This window comes from Phascolarctos cinereus, unplaced genomic scaffold, assembly GCF_003287225.1.
Source record: "Phascolarctos cinereus isolate Bilbo 61053 unplaced genomic scaffold, phaCin_HiC Scaffold_726;HRSCAF=1367, whole genome shotgun sequence".
Lineage (NCBI taxonomy): Eukaryota > Metazoa > Chordata > Mammalia > Diprotodontia > Phascolarctidae > Phascolarctos > Phascolarctos cinereus.
In genome coordinates this window covers 330,637,788-330,659,531 of record NW_027556098.1, presented here as the reverse complement: position 1 = coordinate 330,659,531, position 21,744 = coordinate 330,637,788, and the positions used below count along the sequence as shown (strand labels likewise).

At 35.7% G+C, this 21,744-nt stretch overlaps 1 protein-coding gene across 1 annotated transcript in view; it reads right to left on the bottom strand.

Annotated features, from left to right (window-relative positions):
- Positions 1–4,691: 4,691 nt before the first annotated feature.
- Positions 4,692–21,744, bottom strand: part of HIKESHI (heat shock protein nuclear import factor hikeshi) — a 37,497-nt gene continuing 20,444 nt past the window's right edge. The window contains exons 3-5 of the mRNA XM_020993791.2: positions 10,016–10,167; positions 8,056–8,174; positions 4,692–5,513 (exon numbers count right to left, since the gene is read on the bottom strand). Coding sequence (XP_020849450.1) covers positions 5,459–5,513; positions 8,056–8,174; positions 10,016–10,167 — 326 coding nt within the window. The 3' untranslated portion in view covers positions 4,692–5,458. The remainder of the gene's footprint in view (positions 5,514–8,055; positions 8,175–10,015; positions 10,168–21,744) is intronic.

Genomic DNA, 21,744 nt, shown 5'->3' with positions numbered 1-21,744 from the left:
GGCATTCTCAAATCCATTCCTATTACCATGACCATCCTGCACCAATTGCAATGAGCCTGCCACAGATCGGAAGTAGATGCTGTCATTGAGATAGGAAGGTGATGGCACCTCACCAAAGCAAATTACCAGAAATTGCAGATTGTTATGTCTGTGCCTCCTCATCCTGCACAACTCTCTTCCAGGTCTTCTCATAAATCACTCAAAGAATCTACCAAACACATTAGAAGCCTTTCCCTAGAGTCTATGAGTTGCCATGGCCAAATTGTTCATCAAGTAATGTCCCAACTTTCTGATTGGACAACTGGCTAGGCTAGGTCTTAGACTACCTGTACCATGACCAGTATTCTATTTCTGAGCTTGGGAGATAGAGTCACCTCCATGCTACAATGAGGCAATCCAGTAAGACTTTTGTGGAAAGTATTCAAAACTCAAAACAGAAGCATTCTTGCTGCCCTACATATTTTTGAGGTCAAAACATATTAAATAGCTAAATAAGCTAGTAGATTGAGACTAGACTTATAAAGACAACTAAATTAATGATCACTGACAGATATCATCTAGCATGTATATACAGCATAACTAACCTTTTGAGTGAATCAGCATTTTAACAGTTCTTCTACTCCAGAGATTGCCATTATTGTTAGTATAACAAAATAGTAGCCATAATTTAAGATAATTTATAATGCTACTTTCAAAAAACCATCATTATGAAAACCCCAGGCATTTTTAACTTCACTTTTATCTTACTAAATCATTCACAATTTTTCAAGTGTCATACTATTTCTGTGGTTAGCCTTAACATTTTTTTTCCAAAACAGTCTAAATGTCTATTCCACTAACAAACATATAGTTCCCTTGGCAAAAAAAGAATGGTGCTGTAAAAATTTTAAGTTCTTATGCCCAAAGGGCTATAAAATGGTACATACCTTTGATCCAGCAATACCACTATTAGCTGTATCTCAAAGAAATTTTTTTTAAAACACGGGGAGGGTAGAGGAGGGGGAAGAACCTATTTGTATTTATAGCAGCTCTTTTTGTGATGGCAAAGAATTAGACATTGAGGGGATACACATCAACTGGGGAATGGCTGAACAAGTTGTGATATATGATTGTGATGGAATACTACTATGCTATAAGAAATGATGAGCAGGTTGATTGCAGAAAACCCCTGTAAAGACTTACATGAACTGATGTAGAAGTGAAGTGAGCAGAACCAGGAAAACATTTTACACAGTAACAATACTATAAGATGATCAACTATGAATGACTTAGCTATTCTCAGCAATATGACCCAAGACAATTCCAAAGGACTCAAGATGAAAAATGCTAGCCACATCCAGAAAAAGAACTAATGGAGTCTGAATCGAGATAGAAGCATACTTTGTCACTTTATTTTTTCCCATGGGGGAGGGGTGTCTTCCCCCCCCCCCACAACATGACTAATATAGAAATGTTTTTCATGACTGCACATGTACAACTTACACCAAACTGCTTACTGCCTTAAAGAGAGAGGAGGGAAGGGAGAGAAGGAGGAGATCTGGAACTCAAAATTTTTAAAAACATGTTGAAAATTGTTTTTACATGTTAACTGAGGAAAAAATAAAATATTATTTAGAGTAAAATAAAAAATTTAAGTTCTTTCTGTGAATTCATTGCAATTACCTGATAATTAACCAGTCAGGTTTTTAGGTCTTTCTTTAGAAAAAGGGCTAAATCAATTCTTCTAGAAAGGGCCATCTATCCCACATTGTACTTGACTTATCAACAGCATTCTTTGATATTATTAAATGTAATTACCTAGTTTCAATCCTTAACAGTTGTTTTAGAAGAGTGATTGTCATTACTTATCTAAACTAAGTTTTAAGACCAGATAGCCTTTCCCTGACCAGTTGCACTGATGTGTATAGAACAACCCCAAAGGCACTACTACTATTTGATAAGTTCCTGATTTCACACTTACTCTCAACTTCCTATCTTTTAGATAATTACATACAAAGATGCCCTGGCAGGGTCTTCCCCTGAGATATTGCTTCTTGGTACTCCAATTCTTAAAATGGAAAAATCAGCAGTTTTCAAAAATTCAAAGTTACCTTAGGGAACTAAGGAAGATCAGAAAAGGTGCTAGATTGTAGTTCACAATAGTTAACTACACCATCCATGTTTCATGGATAAAACATAAAATTGAATTAAACTTCAAACACTGACTTATACTTGCTTGATGCTCAAACTGCTAGGTGGAAGGGAAAGGTAGTCAGAAAGACATTTTGTATTTAGAAAAGTCAAAAGGAGAACAATCCTTACAATAGGTATACAATCCTATTTCTTTCCCTTATGGCTTTAGCTTTATGGTCAACCATACACTGAAAATGTGCAACCTGACAGGTATGCCAATCCCCATCAGTATTCTGTCATTTGTACAGGCTGAAAACAAGCACTATGTTTTAGTGTATGTAGAATTAGTTAAATTATTTTCTTCATATTTAAAAATGTTGCTTCTAATTGTGACAACTATACATATGTGCAGTACTGATGTAATAATATGCAACCAGCAATCCCCTCCATGTTGAATTATAAGTAAAAACTATTATTTGATTTAAAGCTACAACTACTATACTTGTAAGCCTGCCTCTTAAATTCTTACTCTTACCAACATTACCCTAATGCTACCAATAAATTCATTATGGTCCCGGGCCATAAAAAATCAAACCTAGAAAAACTAGCAGCAGCAAGTATATACATGAAGTAGACCATTCTCACTTTAGGTAAACCGACTTTTCTGCAGACCTCTACGTAAAGCAATTTTTACATAATGCAAATTTGCACACAGATCTGGGGAAATGAGGAGGGGAGGCAGAAAGGGGACCACCCACTTGGGGAGGGAGGGGGACAGTACAAGGTTCTAGGACAGGTAGGGGCAGGGCACAGAGAAACAAGAGCAGGAGGAGGAACATAATGGTGCCAGGCCAGGATGGGAAGGGAGCCAGCCTGAACCAAGAGGAAGAACACTGTGGGAAACAGACATGTGGGGGTCAGACACAAAACAGGAGAGAACTGGCAATACAGGGAAAGAGGGAAGGGGACAGACACGTGGTACTTCGCAGGGATGGACAGAAGACAGGGGCTACACATGTGTGCAGAGCAGGGCAAAGGTCTCCTTTCTTTGCTAAAAATCTCAAGCCAAGCCCCCAGTCCAGAGTGGAATGGTAGAGCATCAGTTCTTCTGATTTCACTTGGAGAGAGTTTTTTTTTCAGGTAGGGGTAGGAGGCCTTAGCACCTAGCAGAGGGGTAGGAGCAGAGAGAAAGAGGACAGTACTGTTCAGTAAAGTTAACATATGTGTTTTTTCGGACTGTGGATTTCTTTCAGAATTCTTTACATAGAGTCAAATTTGCATAATAGGAATGTATACAAAGCGAGAACTGTGTATCTAATAATGCTCTGATTAAGAGGCAATTTATCTAAATAAGAAAGACAGCACAGTACTATACAGTAAAGTTAACATGAATGTTTTTGGAATGTAGATTTCTTTCAGAATTCTCTACATAAAGTCAAATTTATGTAACTCGAATGTACATGAAGCAAGGACTGATTGAGGGGCTCTGATTAAGAGGCAATTTGCCAGAATGAAAACAAAGGGATGGTGCCTATTTTTCCTGGGAATTTGATTAATATAAAACCAGCACACAGTCTAGGGTCAGTGATACTCTTCAGCCTGTAATTTAACTTTCAATAAGATCTCACTTTAGGGGTATAGAGATGGGATATGGGAGAGGCTCTATTTTTGCCATATATTTTAAATACAAGCAAACTATGACCTCTTGTGTGCAAAGATATAACAGGTCACATTTTCATGTGAAAAATTATTTTCTATGGTCCACAGAACCAAATCTAACCAATTTGGCCTCTGTTTAAATTAGGGTAACATTAGCTATTATTCCTCTGCCAAACTCAATGACTTCACATCTAAGTAGCATATTTTGGTAATATTCTCAAACGTTTAAGCACTGGCAACAAACACATAGCTCTTATTACCCTTGTGTCGCCCAAAAGAGTATCCTTTCAAGAAGCTACAAAATGAGGTAATAGGGTTAGTAAAACTATTACAAGAGCGATTCACTAATAGGTCAGATAATTTGCAGGACTGGTCCACTGGAACTAAAAGAGAAGGGAATTTGTGAGGCCTTTCTGTGGCTTCTTCCCAGCAAAAAATCCAAGTAAGCTGATTTTAAACACATTCATGAAAAAACTTTAAGCTATCTTGTATAAAATCTGTCATAAAGAGACAAGAAATCTGCCAACATGACAAGAAATGATGCTTGCTAGCTGTCCCCACTTAATCATCATTATAGCTGGACCAAATACTGCACACAGGTGCTAAGGATTCTCTCAGTTTCCTTTTCCTTGACTCTGTAAAGAGTAAGTATTCAAGCTCTGCAATGGTAGAACAACAGTTACACGAGACTTAATCTTTATGGAATGGTGTAGTGAAATTAAATCTAGATTAGTTAAAAACTAATTTAAGTTATGAAAACATAATCATAAAGGGTCACAAAAAAAAGCACAAGTATCCTTTCATATAAAAAACACAGCCACACTAATCCTACTGAATTATCAAGAAACTGATTAACATTAAGGATCTCTAAGCATAGTTGCCCTCCCATCAAACAGGCACAAAAGAAAAATCAAGAAACCTGGCTTACACAAGGTTTATTTGTGTGTAAATTATTTTTTTAAAAGCATGAAGATTTTTCAAAGTAGAAAAGTGTTGTTTTTTTATTTTCCCTTCCTCCCTCCAACCCCAAGCTTATTCTAAACATGCACAGTTAAGGAATTTCAACATTCTATAAACACAGAGCATTATTCATGCTCATTAATGAACATTACAAGTTTACTAAACATGCAGAGGAAAAAAGTATGAGCTTTCAGAATATAAAAACTACAGCCGCTTTTCATAACTTGAGACTATTTTAACCACAAGAAAAAACTAGCCATATGTTATTTTCTAATACATGGAAATTTGTATATTCACGAAGTTTTTAAAGGGAGAAATCTACAATAGAAATTTTATGTAATTGATTACTGAATCTGGAACAAAATTGTTAAAATAAACTAAACAGAATTTATAAATGTGATGCCATTTTTGTTAAGTTTTATATTCCTCAGAGAGGCATCAAAATTATGACTTAAAAATCTATTTTAATTAGTACATATTCAGATTAAATGTTTTTATTCTTTTTGAAGCTTTTTTATCTGTAAAGAAAAAAATCAAGTGAGCACATTTTAGATTATGTTTTCAATTTAACTAATTTTTAAATTTTAATTAAGTTTAATAATTAAGAAGCAGTTTTTCAATTTAGATTTCATTACTCTTTCATCCTCATGCTTTTAAATGGTGGTTAGTTTATTATCTTCAAAATATGACAATGGTTCAGAACCCTTTAAAAATTACTTTATTTAAATCATGTTTTCCAAAAAAGAGGATTCTGGGTTAGTCGCCTTTGAAAGTTTTCATACCTAGAAAAGAAAGCAAACAGAATTACACGTGAGAAAATTAAAATGGTATTTCTTACCATATGCCAAATTATGCACAAGTCAGGGGATAGCAGAAAATGAAAACAAGTTAGCAAACAGAAAAAGGGGGAAGGGGAAGCAACTACCTAGTAAAGAAGAGTTACAATTAGGTATTTTAATTTCACTGGCATTCGTTTAATTTCAAATTCAAAACAATCAGGGACTATAATGGTAATAATGTTAATAGTGGACATTTATGTTATTTGAATGTTTACAAAACACTTTACATACACTTTCTTATTTGATCCTCAAAACAACCTCATTTGAAGTATGTACTACAAGTATTATCTCCATTTTACAGACAGAAACTTAGTTGTTTCCTCGAGGCTTACAATAGTTACAAAGCTAGTAAGAGTCAAGAAGCTGGATTAGAATACAGTTCTCTCAACTCCAAGTCTAGGTTCTTTTCAACTCCTATGCCACTCACGCTGACATAACTAATTATTAATAGCTGAAACGTATGTAGAGCTTTAAGGTACATAAAGTGCTTTGCCTTTACATACATTACCTCATTCCAAAATGCTGTCCTACAAAGTATAAAAAACATGGAACTTGAAATCACCTACAGCTATAGATTCTGTAGCAAACTACAGAAGCATAAAAATTCTCAAGTAGCATGTCCTGATTTTTATGTAGACCATTATTGCTTCTAAATTGTAAATACTTATTGAAGGTTGATATGATCAAATTTTAAGTCTTTCTAGATATGTCTTCAAAGTACATGTAAATTAACTTAAAATCTTTAATATTTCTAAAAATTTCCAGATAACATTTTTTGCTTTTATGTATTAAAAAAAAACCACCTTGGTTTTAAAATCCTCTAGGGCAGTAACCACACATCTCTGTGCACAAGAATTTCTCATATACGACATTAATCAATTCCATGAAAACATGACATTAAGGGAAACAACTTTATAAGAGGTTATCATGTCAAGAGAAAACCAGAGCTGCAGAGAATACAGCAGGGTGGCACAGTGGTAAAGAGCACAGATGTGAAGTCAGAAGACTTGCATTCAAATCCTTTTATTTAACACCTATATGACCTTGGTCAAGTCACTTAATATGTCTAGGGCTCACTTTCCTCATCCATGAAATGAAGAAGGTAGACTAAAGGGGTGGTGTCCACCTCAAGTTAGAAATGGGTTACCTATTCCAGTGCCCCATACTGACTTAGAAAACCACTTCTTAACATTATATTCCATTATACTCTTATCCCTTCCACATGGCAGGGGTTAGGGGACACCCCTGCAATCTGCAAAATCCACGTAAAATTTTTTGGCCCTCCCTTCGTACCAAAGAAGATATTATATAATACTACACATGTATTTTATGCACTTCTGAATTTCTAAACTTTTTCTGTGTTGTCTGCTGGCCTTCATGTGTTGTCTGTGGCTTCTATAACACTCCCAAAAAATTCTCATTTAATTTCTAATGCCAATCTGTGATATATTGTAACTTCAATGGGGAAAGTCACAATGTGGAAAGGAAAAATGTATTTTTATTTATTTTGTTAAATACTTCCCAATTACATTTTAGTCTGGTTTTAGCAGCACCAGGACTTGTCTGATACCTCTGGACTAGAAAACATTACGGTATAGGGGGAGAAATAGTAGCTTTGATGGTAAGAAGCCTGGGTTTACCTGTGTGACCCTGGGTAAGTCACTTTACTTGTCTAAATCTCAGTTTCCTCATCTATATAATAAGCATCTGGACTCAATGGCTCCTGGGGATCCCTTCCAGTTCTAAATCTACATTCCTATGCTCTTATACTAGGATGGCATGTGGAAGAACTACCTGGAAGAAAAAGTGCTCAGCACAAGGCTACAACAAGGTTAGGGTGGTTATGGTAGAGTCTGGCCACCACACCTGAATAATATTATCATAAACGAGCCTGGTTGGCACAACTGTACTCTCTAACTCCGTGGTACCTAGTTTAACGTCATGCAAGTAACCAGCCATTAAATGAATATTTATTGCTAATATTGAGATAAAGACAATTTCTTTAAAAGTCTGTTTGGCTGTAAAATGACATAATCAACAAAAAACAGGAACAACCACAGGATCAACAGATTTATAACTGAAAGAGATCTTAGAGATTATCTGATGTAACTCAATTTCACAGATGAGTAAAATGAGACCCAAAGGTCACACAAATAGGAAAACACCTCAGAAGCCATCTACTCATATCTCCTCATTATTTACAGATGAGGAAACTGAGGTCCTGAGAGATTAACTGACTTGGTCATGGTCACACAGTTTATTTCAAAGAAGGACTTTGAGGCCAGGTCTTATGACTCCAAAGTCAATGTTCTTTCTACTGTAATATGCTTTCTGGTAAACAGTAGATTTGAGGCTCAGACAGAAGTCCACTGACACCAAAGTCAGTATTCCTGACAATAAAGAACACATTCATTCCCTCTGATTTTATAAATGTATTGTCAGGAAATAAATGTTATTAAAAGTGAAAACAAATATTTTCACGCACCATTTCAGAACCACATTTGCTGGAATGAAAACTTCAGATGGATTTGGTGTCATCTGGGCCTGAGACACAGCAAATGATGAAGCAAAATTGTAGAAGTTGTCCAACATCTTCTGAGTAAACTGAAAAGTAAATAAGCAGCTCATAAATTATTATACAATGCCAAAAATATACTGTTTATTTGGTTCTTTAACTTTAAGATATTATAGCTAATTATTTATGAAATGAAATAAAAGATCCCTTTCTCATCTTGTCAAACCGTTGAGTCTTGAACTATTTATTATTCATGCTCCAAAGTTAATTGCCTTAAAATGTGGGCATCTTTCCCTTGAATAGGTTTTGACAGTTTTGTGCATTTTCAGCATGCTACTGTTCTAGAAGCCATAAGTGTTTCTTTAGTACTGCCTTTATAATTCAAAAGCAGTCTTTATCAAATAGTTTTAACTTCCAAGCTTACAAATTTTGAGAATGTACAGAAAAAGGAAAAAAAATGTTTTTCCCAATATAAATACTCCCAGCCCCTTCAAAACAAAAAACCAATCTCAAAGCTATGCCCAGGACAGTATTAACACAGAGTTAATTGAACAAGATACTTAGGTCACAAAGGTAAAAGTTAATTAAGTCAGGTGCTAAGCACCACTTTTTTTGACCACTAGAAAATCATTCTCTTCCACCTTTCTCAAAAACAAAAATTCAGAGTCAAATATCAGCTGTAGATAACACTTTTAAGAACTTTATAATGGAGGATCCTCCTTAAGGACAGAATTAGAAAGACTGCTTCAGAAAACAATCATACAAAAACATCAATGTTGATAAGAGAAGAGATTAATTCTAAAATAAAGGGGAGGGAGTGGACAAGGTGGGAGAAAGAACAAAAAAACTTAAACTATTTGACCTATAATTAATGGATAGCAAATCAAATACTAAAGGCATACTAAAGGGACATGCTTTTTATTTGCAATCAGTTTAAGTTAGAAAATTCAAATATTTTATGCTTTAAAGATTTTGTTTTAAATGGGTAAAGACCAAAACTCACCCATAATCTCCACAGCCTCTCCCTCTCCCTAGTCTAATATGAATAGGAATAGGGCCTGGATCTGTAACGTCATTAGGATAGGAGAGTCCCTCATCAATGCAGGCTGAAAGTTTCTCTGACATTAGTCTCAGAGGGCCACCTACAACACTTGCCCCCGGTCACATAGCCAAGAGGTATCAAAGGCAATACTTGTACTCTTGATTTTTCCTGGCTTCAGGGTCAACTCTATCCATTTTGATCTACTGTCTCTTTAAAATAAATAAATCATAAACATACAGGTTCCCATTTTTCAAGTAATTAACTGAATTCACATCACTTTGTAAACAACAGGACAAGAAATAATTTCCTACTATCTTATAAACTCATTTTAATTCACATACTTTATGAAAACTTATTTGTTGTTTTCTTTACTACATCTGCACTAGACGCTATTAATTTTTAAATTCAGTAAACAATGTGATAGCATATCACAAAAAGACCTTTTTTATACTTAACACAAAAAGAATCTCTCCTTTATATTTAAATCCTTTTTCTCTATTCTAATTTTGAAAAGAGTGCATTTTCAGTCAAGCGGACAAAAAATACTACCAGTCTTCCTCTCCTCAGTTAAAACAGAGTGCTGATGCATGCTGATGCGCAGGACTTTATAACATGTCAGACACTCAGAAGGCACAGCCCCTGACAGGTTTGTGTAAATGTCAGTTGTGACAACATTCCACTTAAATTCACTCAGCTAATCTTCTATCCAAAAAATTAACACTTATATTGGATATTTCTTAATTGATCAAAATACTTGGTGGTAAAACAAGTAGCCCAGTTTCTATGCATAGGTTGGTAACTGTGATTTTTTAAAAATGTTCACATTTGTACAACCAACAGGCTGACTTTTGAAATATGCTAAATTGTTCTCTTTTTTCATCACATTACCTGAGTGAATGAATCAACTGATGATACAGCAGCACTGCCCACAGGAGTCAGCTGGGCCAGATTATCCAGTAATTCCACTGAAATGCCAATCTGTGCAACAGTTGGAGTACGGGTAATATTCATGGCTCCAAAAGGATGCTGGCTGCCTTCCCCTGGAAGAAATATGGCAAGTACAGGATTATGTTTACGGTGATACTGATCCACATACATAACAGATCTGCATAACATGATAAAAGTTTGACTCATATATATAAAAGTAAGTAACAAACACTTTTAGAATACTAGTCTATTATTTATATCTGGAAGCAAAAAAAAGTTTTTTTTAAGGTTTTCTTACATCAAGACATAATTTCTTTTTCAAAAATAACAAAAATTGCTTTAAAGTATGACATACATGATACCAGAGAAAAAAATAATACTAGGTCTATGGGATAATTTTCTAAATCTACATAATGTTATATAGCTTTTCACTGCTGATCTTTTCCTCTTAACAAAAGCTAATTAAATTGCCAGTATGAATGGTCAACATCAAACATTTTTTATTATCCTGTATGCAGGTAAGTAATTTTTTGGACTGCCCATATGCTAATACTCAGTTTAGATAACTTAGTCCACCAACTCAGGGGTAAGTCCAAGATTTAGAAAAGTATTATGGGTTAAATGATTTTCCTAGGGTCAAAAGCTAGTTAGTATTACAGTCTGGATTTTAACCCAGGTCTTCCTGACTCCAAAGAAAGTTATTCATTTTATCCACTAGGCTTCATTGACTCTTTCAAAAAAAATCATTTTTTAAAAGTTAAACTACTTTATTTTCCTGACATCCAAACTTGACTCCCTACTATATTTCTAGGCCCTCTCCATCTTACAGTAAATTGTTAGGTGCTCACTGAATGCAAGCTAATCTTATTTAGTTTTCATTATAAGTGCAATTTGATTAAGTCTTTAATGTTATTCTTGTGGCAAAGATGTAGGATAGATGACAGATGAATTCAGATCTAGATGAATAGGATTCACAAGGAAAACCCAGACAATTTATTCTCAGAAAGTGGTCTCCGACAGCCCAGGGATCTGTACTTGGCCCTGGACAACTTAACATTTTTATCAACTATCAATGATTTGAATCAACTGCCAACAGAAAGTCTACAGATGAGGCAAAAATTAGAGGAATAACTAACATTCTGGATATCCCCAAAGTCAGGATACAAAAAGATCTTAACAGGATAGACAGGTTGAGCACTAGGTTGAATCTAATACAATTAAATTCAAGAGAAACATGTTAAATTTTATACCAATGTGATTTAGGTTGCATAAAGGAAGCTGTTAACATCCAGAAATGAGAATAAAGTCCTGCAGAATTCAACCCTAGTGAGACCACACCAGAAGAATTATATTCCACTCTGGACACTGTTGTTGTTTAGTTGTTTTCAATCGTGTCGACTCTTCACGATACCATTTGGGGTTTTCTTGGAAAAGATATTGGAGTGGTTTGCCATTTCCTTCTTCGGCTCGTTTTACAGATGAGGAAACTGAGTTCAGTAATTTGCCCATGGTTACACAGCTATTAAGCGTCTGAGGCCAGATTTGAACTCAGAAAGATAAGTCTTCCTGCCTTCAGGCCCAGCAATCGATCCATGCACCACCTGGCTGCCCATCATTTGACAAATGACATTGATAAACTGAACAGCATCTAAGGGAGATGGTGAAAGAGGTTGAGGACTAGCAGAAACCTCAAGGATTCTGGGAATATCCAGTCTGGAGAAGTGCAGACTCAGAGGGGATTTGATAGCTATCTTTTAACATCTGAAGCCCTTCAGCTGGAAGAGGTCTTGTTCTACTTAAGGCAGACATAGGAGCAAAGAGAGGAAACTGCACCAGGTCAATTTTGGCTCAATGTCAAGAATAACAACAGTTATCCATAAATAGATATCCCTAAGAGGTGTTTCAGCAAAGGCCAGATGACCCCACAGCAGGCATATTGTAGAGGGAATTCTTTTTTGGGGGATGGCTTGGACTAGATGGTCCCTGAGTTCTTTTCCACTCTGAACTTCTGTGGCTCTAGATATACTGGTGTTAGCTTATGACCATTAATCATAAAAGTCAGTCTGCTGGGGGGAATTCACAAAATGCTTTCCAAAATACAGTGCCCTGAATAGAGTATCTTAATAAATGCTGGTGAATAATTTTTAATTATCTCTTTTCACAGATTTGGATTCATATGAAAATATGCCATGTTTATACTATGGATGTTGTATGTTACATAACATAGTAGTCCTATACCTCTTCATCTCTAATTTAGACAATAAAAATCATATTCATTTAGTGCTTTAAAGGTTGCAAAGATCCCTCCTCACAAAAACCTCATGAAGTAGGTAGAACAATTATCATCCTCATTTTACAAATGAGGAAACAGTCTAAAAAGGTTACGCGACTGAGGGCCAGAGAGGTAAGGTGAATTCCCTATGATCGCACAGCGTCAGTCCAGTTTCAAATTCAAGTCTCCTAATTCAAAATCCATCATTCTATTACACTGAACTATTTACCCAAGATTCTTAAATGCTTAACCAAAGTATCAAAATGGAAAGCTGGGACTTCTTCAAAGAACTAAATACTCTGTAGGTGCAAACTTCAACACTAAAATTTTTTTAAGCTTTACAAATTAGTGAATTTTACAAAAAAAAATTTTGAAAATAACTAGTTTACTTTTGATCAGTTTTAATATTTCTACATGATTGGTTCATTTTGAAATGTCATGCAAATTCAGAATTTATGAGACATGTCAGATGCTCATTTCTGCCTAACAAGCAGAATCCAAAGCGTCCTATGATGGAAGGAGGAAAAGGAGAAGAAGGGGAAGGAGGAAAGCTAATGTGTGTCCAGAAAGAGATAGGTGTTAATTCTTGGCATCTTTACTTTAGAAAAACCCTTAAAAACGCAAAGGAAACAGGAGCAGTCCAAAAAAGGCACTGGGACTAAGGGAAGGATCTTTGTTGGTAAGGACTCTTCCAATCTTTGCATTTGTATCTCCATAACCTGGCACAATGCCTTGCACAGTAGGTGCTTTATAAAGGTGATTGGTGATTGACAGTACAGTCAGTCAGTACAGACATCCACTCTACAGAGATGGTACTAATTCTTGAATTAAACATTCTGCTTTCATGTCAAGGTCATGAGAAAGCCCTACATGGCTCAAAGAAACATCATACAGGGTAAGACTGGCACGTCTCCTCAGTCTCTGGTAGCATGGCATCTGCAAAGTCTACAGCTTGAAACCTTCAAGTCACTAAAGGATTCTAGATGTTCATGATAACAAGGAAAGGTCAAAGAACAGTGACTGTCTCTTGTCTTAACTCGAATGCCATCACTAATATAATCACCATGACATTGAAAACTGTGGCAGGACAGGCTAGACTAATTTTGATACAGTACAGCACAAATCAAATAGCGCTTAGTAAAAATTGTGTTTTACTCAACATAAAAAGTTTACTCATAGGCACTTAGATATCTTCCTTTCTCTATAAAAACTTAAACACTACAATTAAAATAATAATCTTTCCTATCGATTTGGTAGAAAAAGAAACAAACGGCTAACACTCAGAATTTTATTCTTCATTTCAGTGTCTTCTAATAGATGTTTGGTCTTTTATACCAAAAAAAAAAAAGGCTAAAATAGGATTACCCTATCTAGCTATCTAGCTTCAGAATGCATGTGAATATAGATGGGTGATACTCATTTAATAAATAAACCAGATATTTATTGTGCCCCGCACTTTGGTAGGTACTCTATGGGATATCAAAGTATGACGGCGCTTGCTCCCAAGAGAGCTTACAATCTGTTTGGGAAATGAGACTAATAGACATTAAAAAAATTAAAGGAATACAAACAGCATATATTTAATGTTGAATTACATAGTACAAACTTTAAATGACATTCTGGGAATTCACAATGTAATAAATACCATTCAGCTGACTAAATTAGATTACAAAACTTCTTCCCCTTTTATGCTTCTTATTCTCCCCTCACTTCTTGTGGGGGGAAAAGAATCACCCCACAGAAGAAAATATAGCAGTCTAAGCCCATGGTACCCCCTTCTAAGCATCATCCATGCTTTCCTCAGAACAGAAATTTGGGAAATAAGCTAGACATTACTGTTTTAAAAGTCTTTCCTAAAAACTGAGCTGGGATGGGTGAAAAGGAGACCATGAGGATCAAGAGGTACTTAATGAGCTACATACAAACTGAGGGGAAAAAACCAACCAAATAACAAAAACAGGAAGTGAAAAAGAAAAAAAAGGATTAATTGAAAATTATGTCTACTTTTCTCTAACTGCTTATTTTAACTCCAAGGTCATCTACATAGTTATAGTACTAAAGCAACAGTAACACCAGAAAGAACAGGGAGTCACAGAAGCAAAATCAGTTTGTATCACAATAGGGAGAGGCAATCTCAAAACATGGAAAAGAAGAATCCAAATCCTGCTTTATTACAAACTTTAATTTTAAAAGAGATGACAAAGCGGTGTTCTTTTAAAATTTCTCTTCAATGCTCAGTTTTCTTTGCTGGGGGCATAAAAGTTTTGAAAATTAGCACATAAAATATAAATACTCTAATCCTTAATACAAGGAGGCAAAATGTGGAAATGAGTGGGGGAAAAAAAAAACTTTGGAATTGCTTCCCACATTCTAACACTGTCTCATAATAGTACCTCTAAGATAAATAAAGTAAAATGAAATACTGAAGAGTCTTATGACATAACAAATTCAGTTGTTCTCCAAGTTTTAAAAAACCGCGTTCTCAGAAAACCATGGTGCACATCTCTCTCACTAGAACATTACAGCCAAAAGCTGGGGCTTTCATGGTCTTCCAATACCAGTATGAATCTATTGTTTCAGCTCTTTTATTTCATCATCCTGAGATAAACATAATCATGTACTGAAGAGTATTATAGACATGATATAAAGTATCTTTAAAGCTAAACATAAAACCAAATACTTTCATGATATATCTATCTTACATCTGAACTAATGTCCTACTCCCCCACCTGCTCCTCCAATCTTGGCCTCTTCTGTTTCCCATCCTTCATACAATTTTCCACTGTAGATGGCACTTCCGCTGCCCCATCTGGAACTCTCCCTGCCTGAGACATTGAGCCATTTCCTCTTTGTATCTTGAGACACTTTACAAATAGTCAACCTACAGAAAAAAGGAAGGTTTTAGGTTGAGCTTTCAGGATATGAAAAAGTATATGGATGTTGTGTTTAAGAACTCTCCAAATACATATCTCTGCACAGGTAAGATCATTTCAGAGGGAGAGTTCAGCAATTAGAAGATTATAAAGCCATCCTGATAAAAAAAAACAAATAGGATGTATCAGGCAACCATGTGTATTGCTTCAGTTATATATATTCAGTGATAATGAAGAAATGTTTTCCTATTTGAATTCCGAATAAAAAGTTTTTAAAATTTTCTTATTTCTGAAAATCATTATTGTATGATGACTATGATTTGGTCATAGGAGGAAACTTAAAATTGATCATTTTTGGCTTCTCACATTCAACATAGATATTTAAAAGTTTCTATAAACAGACTTATTAGTTTGCATACCATCTCAATTCTGATTGGATTTTCAAGTTTGATGATAATACAGTATTAGTAGCATGGCCTGTATATAACACCACTTTCTGAACTCCTGATAGTAGTAATAATGGGTAAAGTCTCAAGCCTCTGACAAAGTGTCAAGTTTGATAAATGTCAAAAGATCTAGAAAACAATGCTTTGGTATCAATAGAAAACTAATTTCAGTTTCTAACTACAAGTGTTTCTTGTTATGGAATGGTGAGTAGAACATAGCCTGTCAAATTCAGTTTCTCCATGGAAGTCATTAACAGAATTGAAGCTATACACTGCCACTGAGAAAACTGCCAGCATAAAAGGAAATCCTCATGGTAAATTTCATTTCAGCTCCAGTCCAGTTGAAGCCAAAGTATCAAGTAAACCATCTGACTTGCTTCTGCCATTCAGCCTCGTAGATCTGAAGAGAACTGAAGAACTAGACAGCCAGGGCATTCTGCAATGCTTTTCTCATTCCTAGCTGTCACCTGATTACATTTGTTTTGGCAGTTCCAGAACTTCAAGAGTTTGCTAACATTTATGACAATTTTAATGTACTCCCAGATGGTGAGAATATGCCATGGTTATAAACTAGCCCTATAAGGCTTCCATTGAAATTTGGGAGATATGAGCCTACTCAGATTCATACTCACAAAAGTTTCACATCTAAAACAAAACTCTGTTTTATAGCAACATATAGGATAGCTATAGTGACAACACCTGTGATTTCAATGACAGAGAATTCCCAAATAAGGAAAACTCTTACCAATGCAGGTTGGCACCTTCTATGCTACTTAATCTCTGGGAGGAATGCCTAGAGCACAGAAAAGGGAAATTACTGCTCAGGGTCATAAAACCAGTATGTCTAAGAGACAGGATTTGAACCCAAGTCCTCTTGGCTCTAGAGTCAGCTCTCTAGCCATCACTCTAGGGCTGACTCTTATAGCCATTATACTTAAGCTAATTTATAAGCAAACATTAAAAACAGCATGTCCCAAAAGTCTTAGTGCATTTTTAAACTATGAAAGCTTACACAGATGATGCTCTTCTTTGGAGTAATTTGTTAAAGCAAATGAAATTTCTAAGATAAATGATCATATTTCCCCACTAATTCTTAACTAATCCCAGAACAATTTATATCCACTTCATTTCTAAGATGGCAGAGGAAGCACAAGACTTAAGATAATCTAGGTTCCTTCCAATTCTAAGATTCTTTGAAACCTTGAATCTTAACTTGGGTGGCAAAAACTGATGCTCTCAACAACATGTATACACTTCCCCAGATTTCAGACTTCAAAACATTCAGTTTCTGTCTGCTGTCAGGAGGGCTACTTCACTTACAGCACATGGTCCTGAATCTTTTTGTGGTGAGAACCTTTTGTGCTCCTAACATGAAACCTAAAGATTAGTAAGGAGGGTAGGATATCAATGAAGTCTTTGTTTAATAGGTGAGGCCTTTAAAGTGGTGGGACTCAGGGACTCTGCTGCATGCCCATCTCCCATGGAGAAACACCAGCAAGCCTTAGGATAGGGGCATAGTGAGACCTACAAGCCTATAACCAGGTAATTTGAGATCTCTGCCTTAAGGGATCCTCTCAACACTTGTTCCTTAGCCAGGGATCCTCTTTTCAATTTAATTTAATTTACATATGATTCTGGTAATTAAAAAGCTTTACAGCTGTTTACCTTAACAACCCAAATTAATGGATCCTTTAGAAACTGCTTCAGATTCATAGTTTAAAGAACTATCATAAGAGCCGAGAGAAAAGGAGAGGGGTAGTTATATACAGAGATTAAGATCTCTGTAGAAAAAGAACCACCAAGGATGGGAGCAGACAAAGTAATGGAGTAGTAAGTGTTCCTGGAGCAAGCCTGAGCTATGAGAACAAAAGCAGATAACAATGGCATAGTGAAGGAGCAATTCCTATATACCCCAAGGATATCAATGACAGGGAGAAAGGTCTCATTTATACAAAAATACTAATAGCTGCACTTTCTGTAGTAGAAAAGAACTATGGACAGTGGGCACACACAACGGATGAACCAACTGTGGTGCTCTTGAATCACAAACCAAAATTCAAATCTGCTTTTGTCCCTTATCTCCTATGTGGCCTTGAGTAACAAAAAGGAAAAGATGGTGGAGAGAGAGAGAGTGTTGCTGGTAAGTAGACAGTGACAAGAGCATCAACAAAACATTTTTAAAAGGAGAAAAAGGGAGTTTCTAGGCAAATAAATAAAGACTTAGCCTCCTGGACCCTGAAGAATATCTAGAAAATAGCAAGTTTCTGAATCAAATGGAGAAATTCCAGAATGGAAGAGAAGCTATGGACAAGAGACAGAATGTGATGTGGTGGGGCAAACCTAAAACATGACCTTCAGTCATACAGTGAATTATGAAGACTGAGTAGGCCAGGGGTGAAAAGGGTTTACTCTCCAGTTATCCTTAATGCTTTGCTCTTTTAGGGGTAGGTCTCAATCCCAGGGTAGAACTGTTAAGTCCGAAGAGTTGTATATGTTCCTCAAGGAGGTGGGGCTTAACAAAGGAGAGGTTGTCAGATTCTATAATAACTCTAAATGTTTTTCCCATGTTTTTTTTCTTTCATCTTATTTCTTTTGAGAGAAGGTCAAGCTTATGTTAAAAATCAGTTTTATTAACATTTGAGGATTTTTAAAATAAAGCAACCACATTCCTTGTGACAAAAGAGAAAACTTATGTTTATAATAAAAGCATTAATTTCAATTTGAAAGATGTTTAAATCATATAATTACAATCCACGTAAACAAAATGGCAGTTTGTTTTCCAAAAATGTCAATGAAACAAATAATCATTGCCTAACTTTCACATATTAAACTTCAAATGCAACAAATCCATTGTACCTAGTACCAAAGACACACTTGCTATAAAAACCACAGCAAGACAAATATAAACCTTCAATTAGTAAAAATAAAAGTGTATTACATGAATGTTAAAGGTAGATTGCCATTTATTCTGAACTTGTTCTAATGACTGTGATAAGTTTCCTTCTCTAAAATTACTATCCCTCCACTATTTACTTAAATACATAGTCAACTAATTCTATAAGTTTTTCTCTGGTAGTTTTAATATCCTGAGGAAACCAATGAGTATTTGGGTTACCCATCTAGTTTCTTTTTTTAAATAATGATCATTTTATTTTAGCTCTTTGTTGCAATACGCAACCTTGAGAATGTCTTTTGTGGGGGGCAGCAAGGTGGTGCAGTGGATAGAGCACCGGCCCTGAAGTCAGGAGGACCTGAGTTCAAATGTGGCCTCAGACCAACCACTTGATACTTACTAGCTGTGTGACCCTGGGCAAGTCACTTAACCCCAATTGCCTAAAAGCAAAAAAAAAAAAAAAAAAAAAAAAAGAACATCTTTTATGTACAAACATTATCCTTTTTAAATCACTTGCAATTTAGGTTCTTCTGAAACTCTGTATCATAATTGCTGTCACATGAAATTACCGGGAAAATATTTGTGTTAAAAAGTTTTGCTTTAATAATCTAGTTTATTGTTTATACGTAGTACCTGTTCAAAACAACTATATGGATAGACTAACACGATGGTTGTTATAGTCTGAGGAATACCCATTGTTCATACACTTTGTCTTTTCAGTGTTGGTTAAACAGATTTCTATTAAATAACAGGTAAAATATCATCTCTGAATAAGAACATTTAGAGAATTCTATTGTTTAGACTCTGTGTTAACATTTTCCATGACAGAGGTAAGTATCTAGCTCTCTATTTTATTAAATACTTGATACTGAAACTCAATGGATCAGTGTACCAAGTTATTCAATAGACACATTCCACAATGAAAATCTTATCCTATTTTAATGACGTATTTTGAAGACACCTGGTTTTATGAGAATCCTCAAGATTGTATTTTGTTCAATGATATGAACTTTTTAAAAAATTCAATAAATAAGACACCATAGAATATGACATTCTCTATACTTTGTTCATAGATTCATAAATTTAAGAGCTGGAAGGGACACCAGAGGCCATAAGAATGGGTTGTAGTGACTGATATCTTCAGTTGCCCTTTTTAGTAAAATTCATTCAATAAGCACTTATTAAGTATCTTGCCCCCAGAATGTGTACATCACCCAGGATCTTTTACGCTCTTTTGGAATCTTCCCATCTTTGAGATCCTGTCTCCTTCTTGATTTATATACAAATTCTAACAGGTTGATCTGGGTTAGCTGGCTCATATGCCAAGCTTTCTTCAGGGTCACTCTCCCCTCAACTGCCTTGCATTCTTTCTTGAGAGAACTGTTTGTAAACTGCCATCCTCACCTTCCATAAATTTGTACTCTATGGTGTCCTTGGCTCTCACATCCTTACACTCATCAAGGAAATAAATATTTGAGAGGTAAGGCATTTTATGAGTTCTTTCAGCCTCCTCATTGTGGCAACCCTGTTATACTAGTGAAATTTCTCTGAAGTGCTCAGTCTGAATCAATTACTTTGCTTTGTCCATTTCCCAAAGTCGATAACTTGGTTAAATAAACTCAATTAAAGCTAATATATCCTTGTACAGCGTCTTCTCATCATTATCTATCTTCTAATTTGGCAAATATAATCTTTATTCTAATTAGTGCATTATCAGACAGCAGACTGGGCTAATTATGAACTAAAATCTACATCTATTCATCTCATCCAATCTATAAAGTCAACTTTATTTTTGGTTATAGTTATGCTCTTGCCACATCCAACCTTCAATTCTTTTTTCAATATTCTTCATGATAAATAAGAATCAGACTCCTGAGTACTATACAAGTACGTGGCTTCTTTAATTTCTTGAACCCAAACCACATTTATAGTGAGAATGTCAATAGGGATGTGATTCAGCTCCCTTGCTACTATGCTAACTTGCTGGTTATAAGACAAAGACTACACATTAAAAATCTTCATTTGGACCAGATATGTGATGTTATTGGTATAGCAAATTCCTGTTGAGGAAAACTCCCTCTGCCAATGCAGATCAGCAACTCTTATTTCAACTTAAAGTTTTCAATAGCTGCCTACCTAAGGCAATGTGAGGTTAAGTGTTGCCCAGAGTCACACAGCCAGTATATGTAAGGGGAGGAATTTGAAACAATCTTCCTGACTTGATGGATAGTTAACTCTATCTTTTATATAGCAATGTCTTTCCAGTCCATTAAACATACCAATAGTTACTGTGTAAATAGACAAAATGAATGTGTAATTTAAAACTGTGATCCTTAATACTTTTCTGACCCGAGGTCCATCATCGTCACTTACAGAAGTAAAAAGGTCCAAATGATCTATTTTTATTTCTATGGATCAAAATATCTGAAAATATAAATCATGACCCTATGTCCAACCTCCACACTTATGCAGACTGTTCAAGAGCTGACAGTATCAAGTATGACTCAAAACCATTTCGGTTTGGAAGAACTAGATAGAATTTGTGCTTCACTAGCAAAGCCTTCAAGAATCTAGAGAAACCTCAAGAGGCAGCTAGGTGGCGCAGTGGACAGAGCACCGGCCCTGAAGTCAGGAGGACTTGAGTTCAAATCCAGCCTTAGACCAAACACTTGATACTTACTAGCTGTGTGACCCTGGGCAAGTTACTTAACCCCAATTGCAAAAAAAAAAAAAAAGAATTAGAGAAACCTCTACACGATGACGAAGCGATGGACATTATGTGTAGAATCCCCCCAACACTATCCATGTGCAAATATACCTTTCATCATATTGCCTAAACTTTACCAATCAATCAACAAGCACTTACTAAGCATTTACTATGTCCCAGGCACTGCGCTGAGGGAAAAGTGGGGAAACAAAGAAAACATAAAAAGAGTCCCTGCCCTCAAGAAGTAGAGGACACAGAAATGAGAACACACAAGATAAATACAGAGCAAAAGGAAGGTAACCTTAGAAGGGACAGTACTAACAGCTAAGGAGACCAGAAAAGAAGTCCTTAGAAGAGGTGGCACTTGATATGAATCTTAAAAGAAGCCAGAGATTTTAAGCCAGTAGCTGGAAGGAAAGCATTTCAAGCATGGGGGACAGCCAGGGCAACGGCATGGAGACAGGAGTCTCCATGTAACATCCAAAGAATTGCAAGTAGG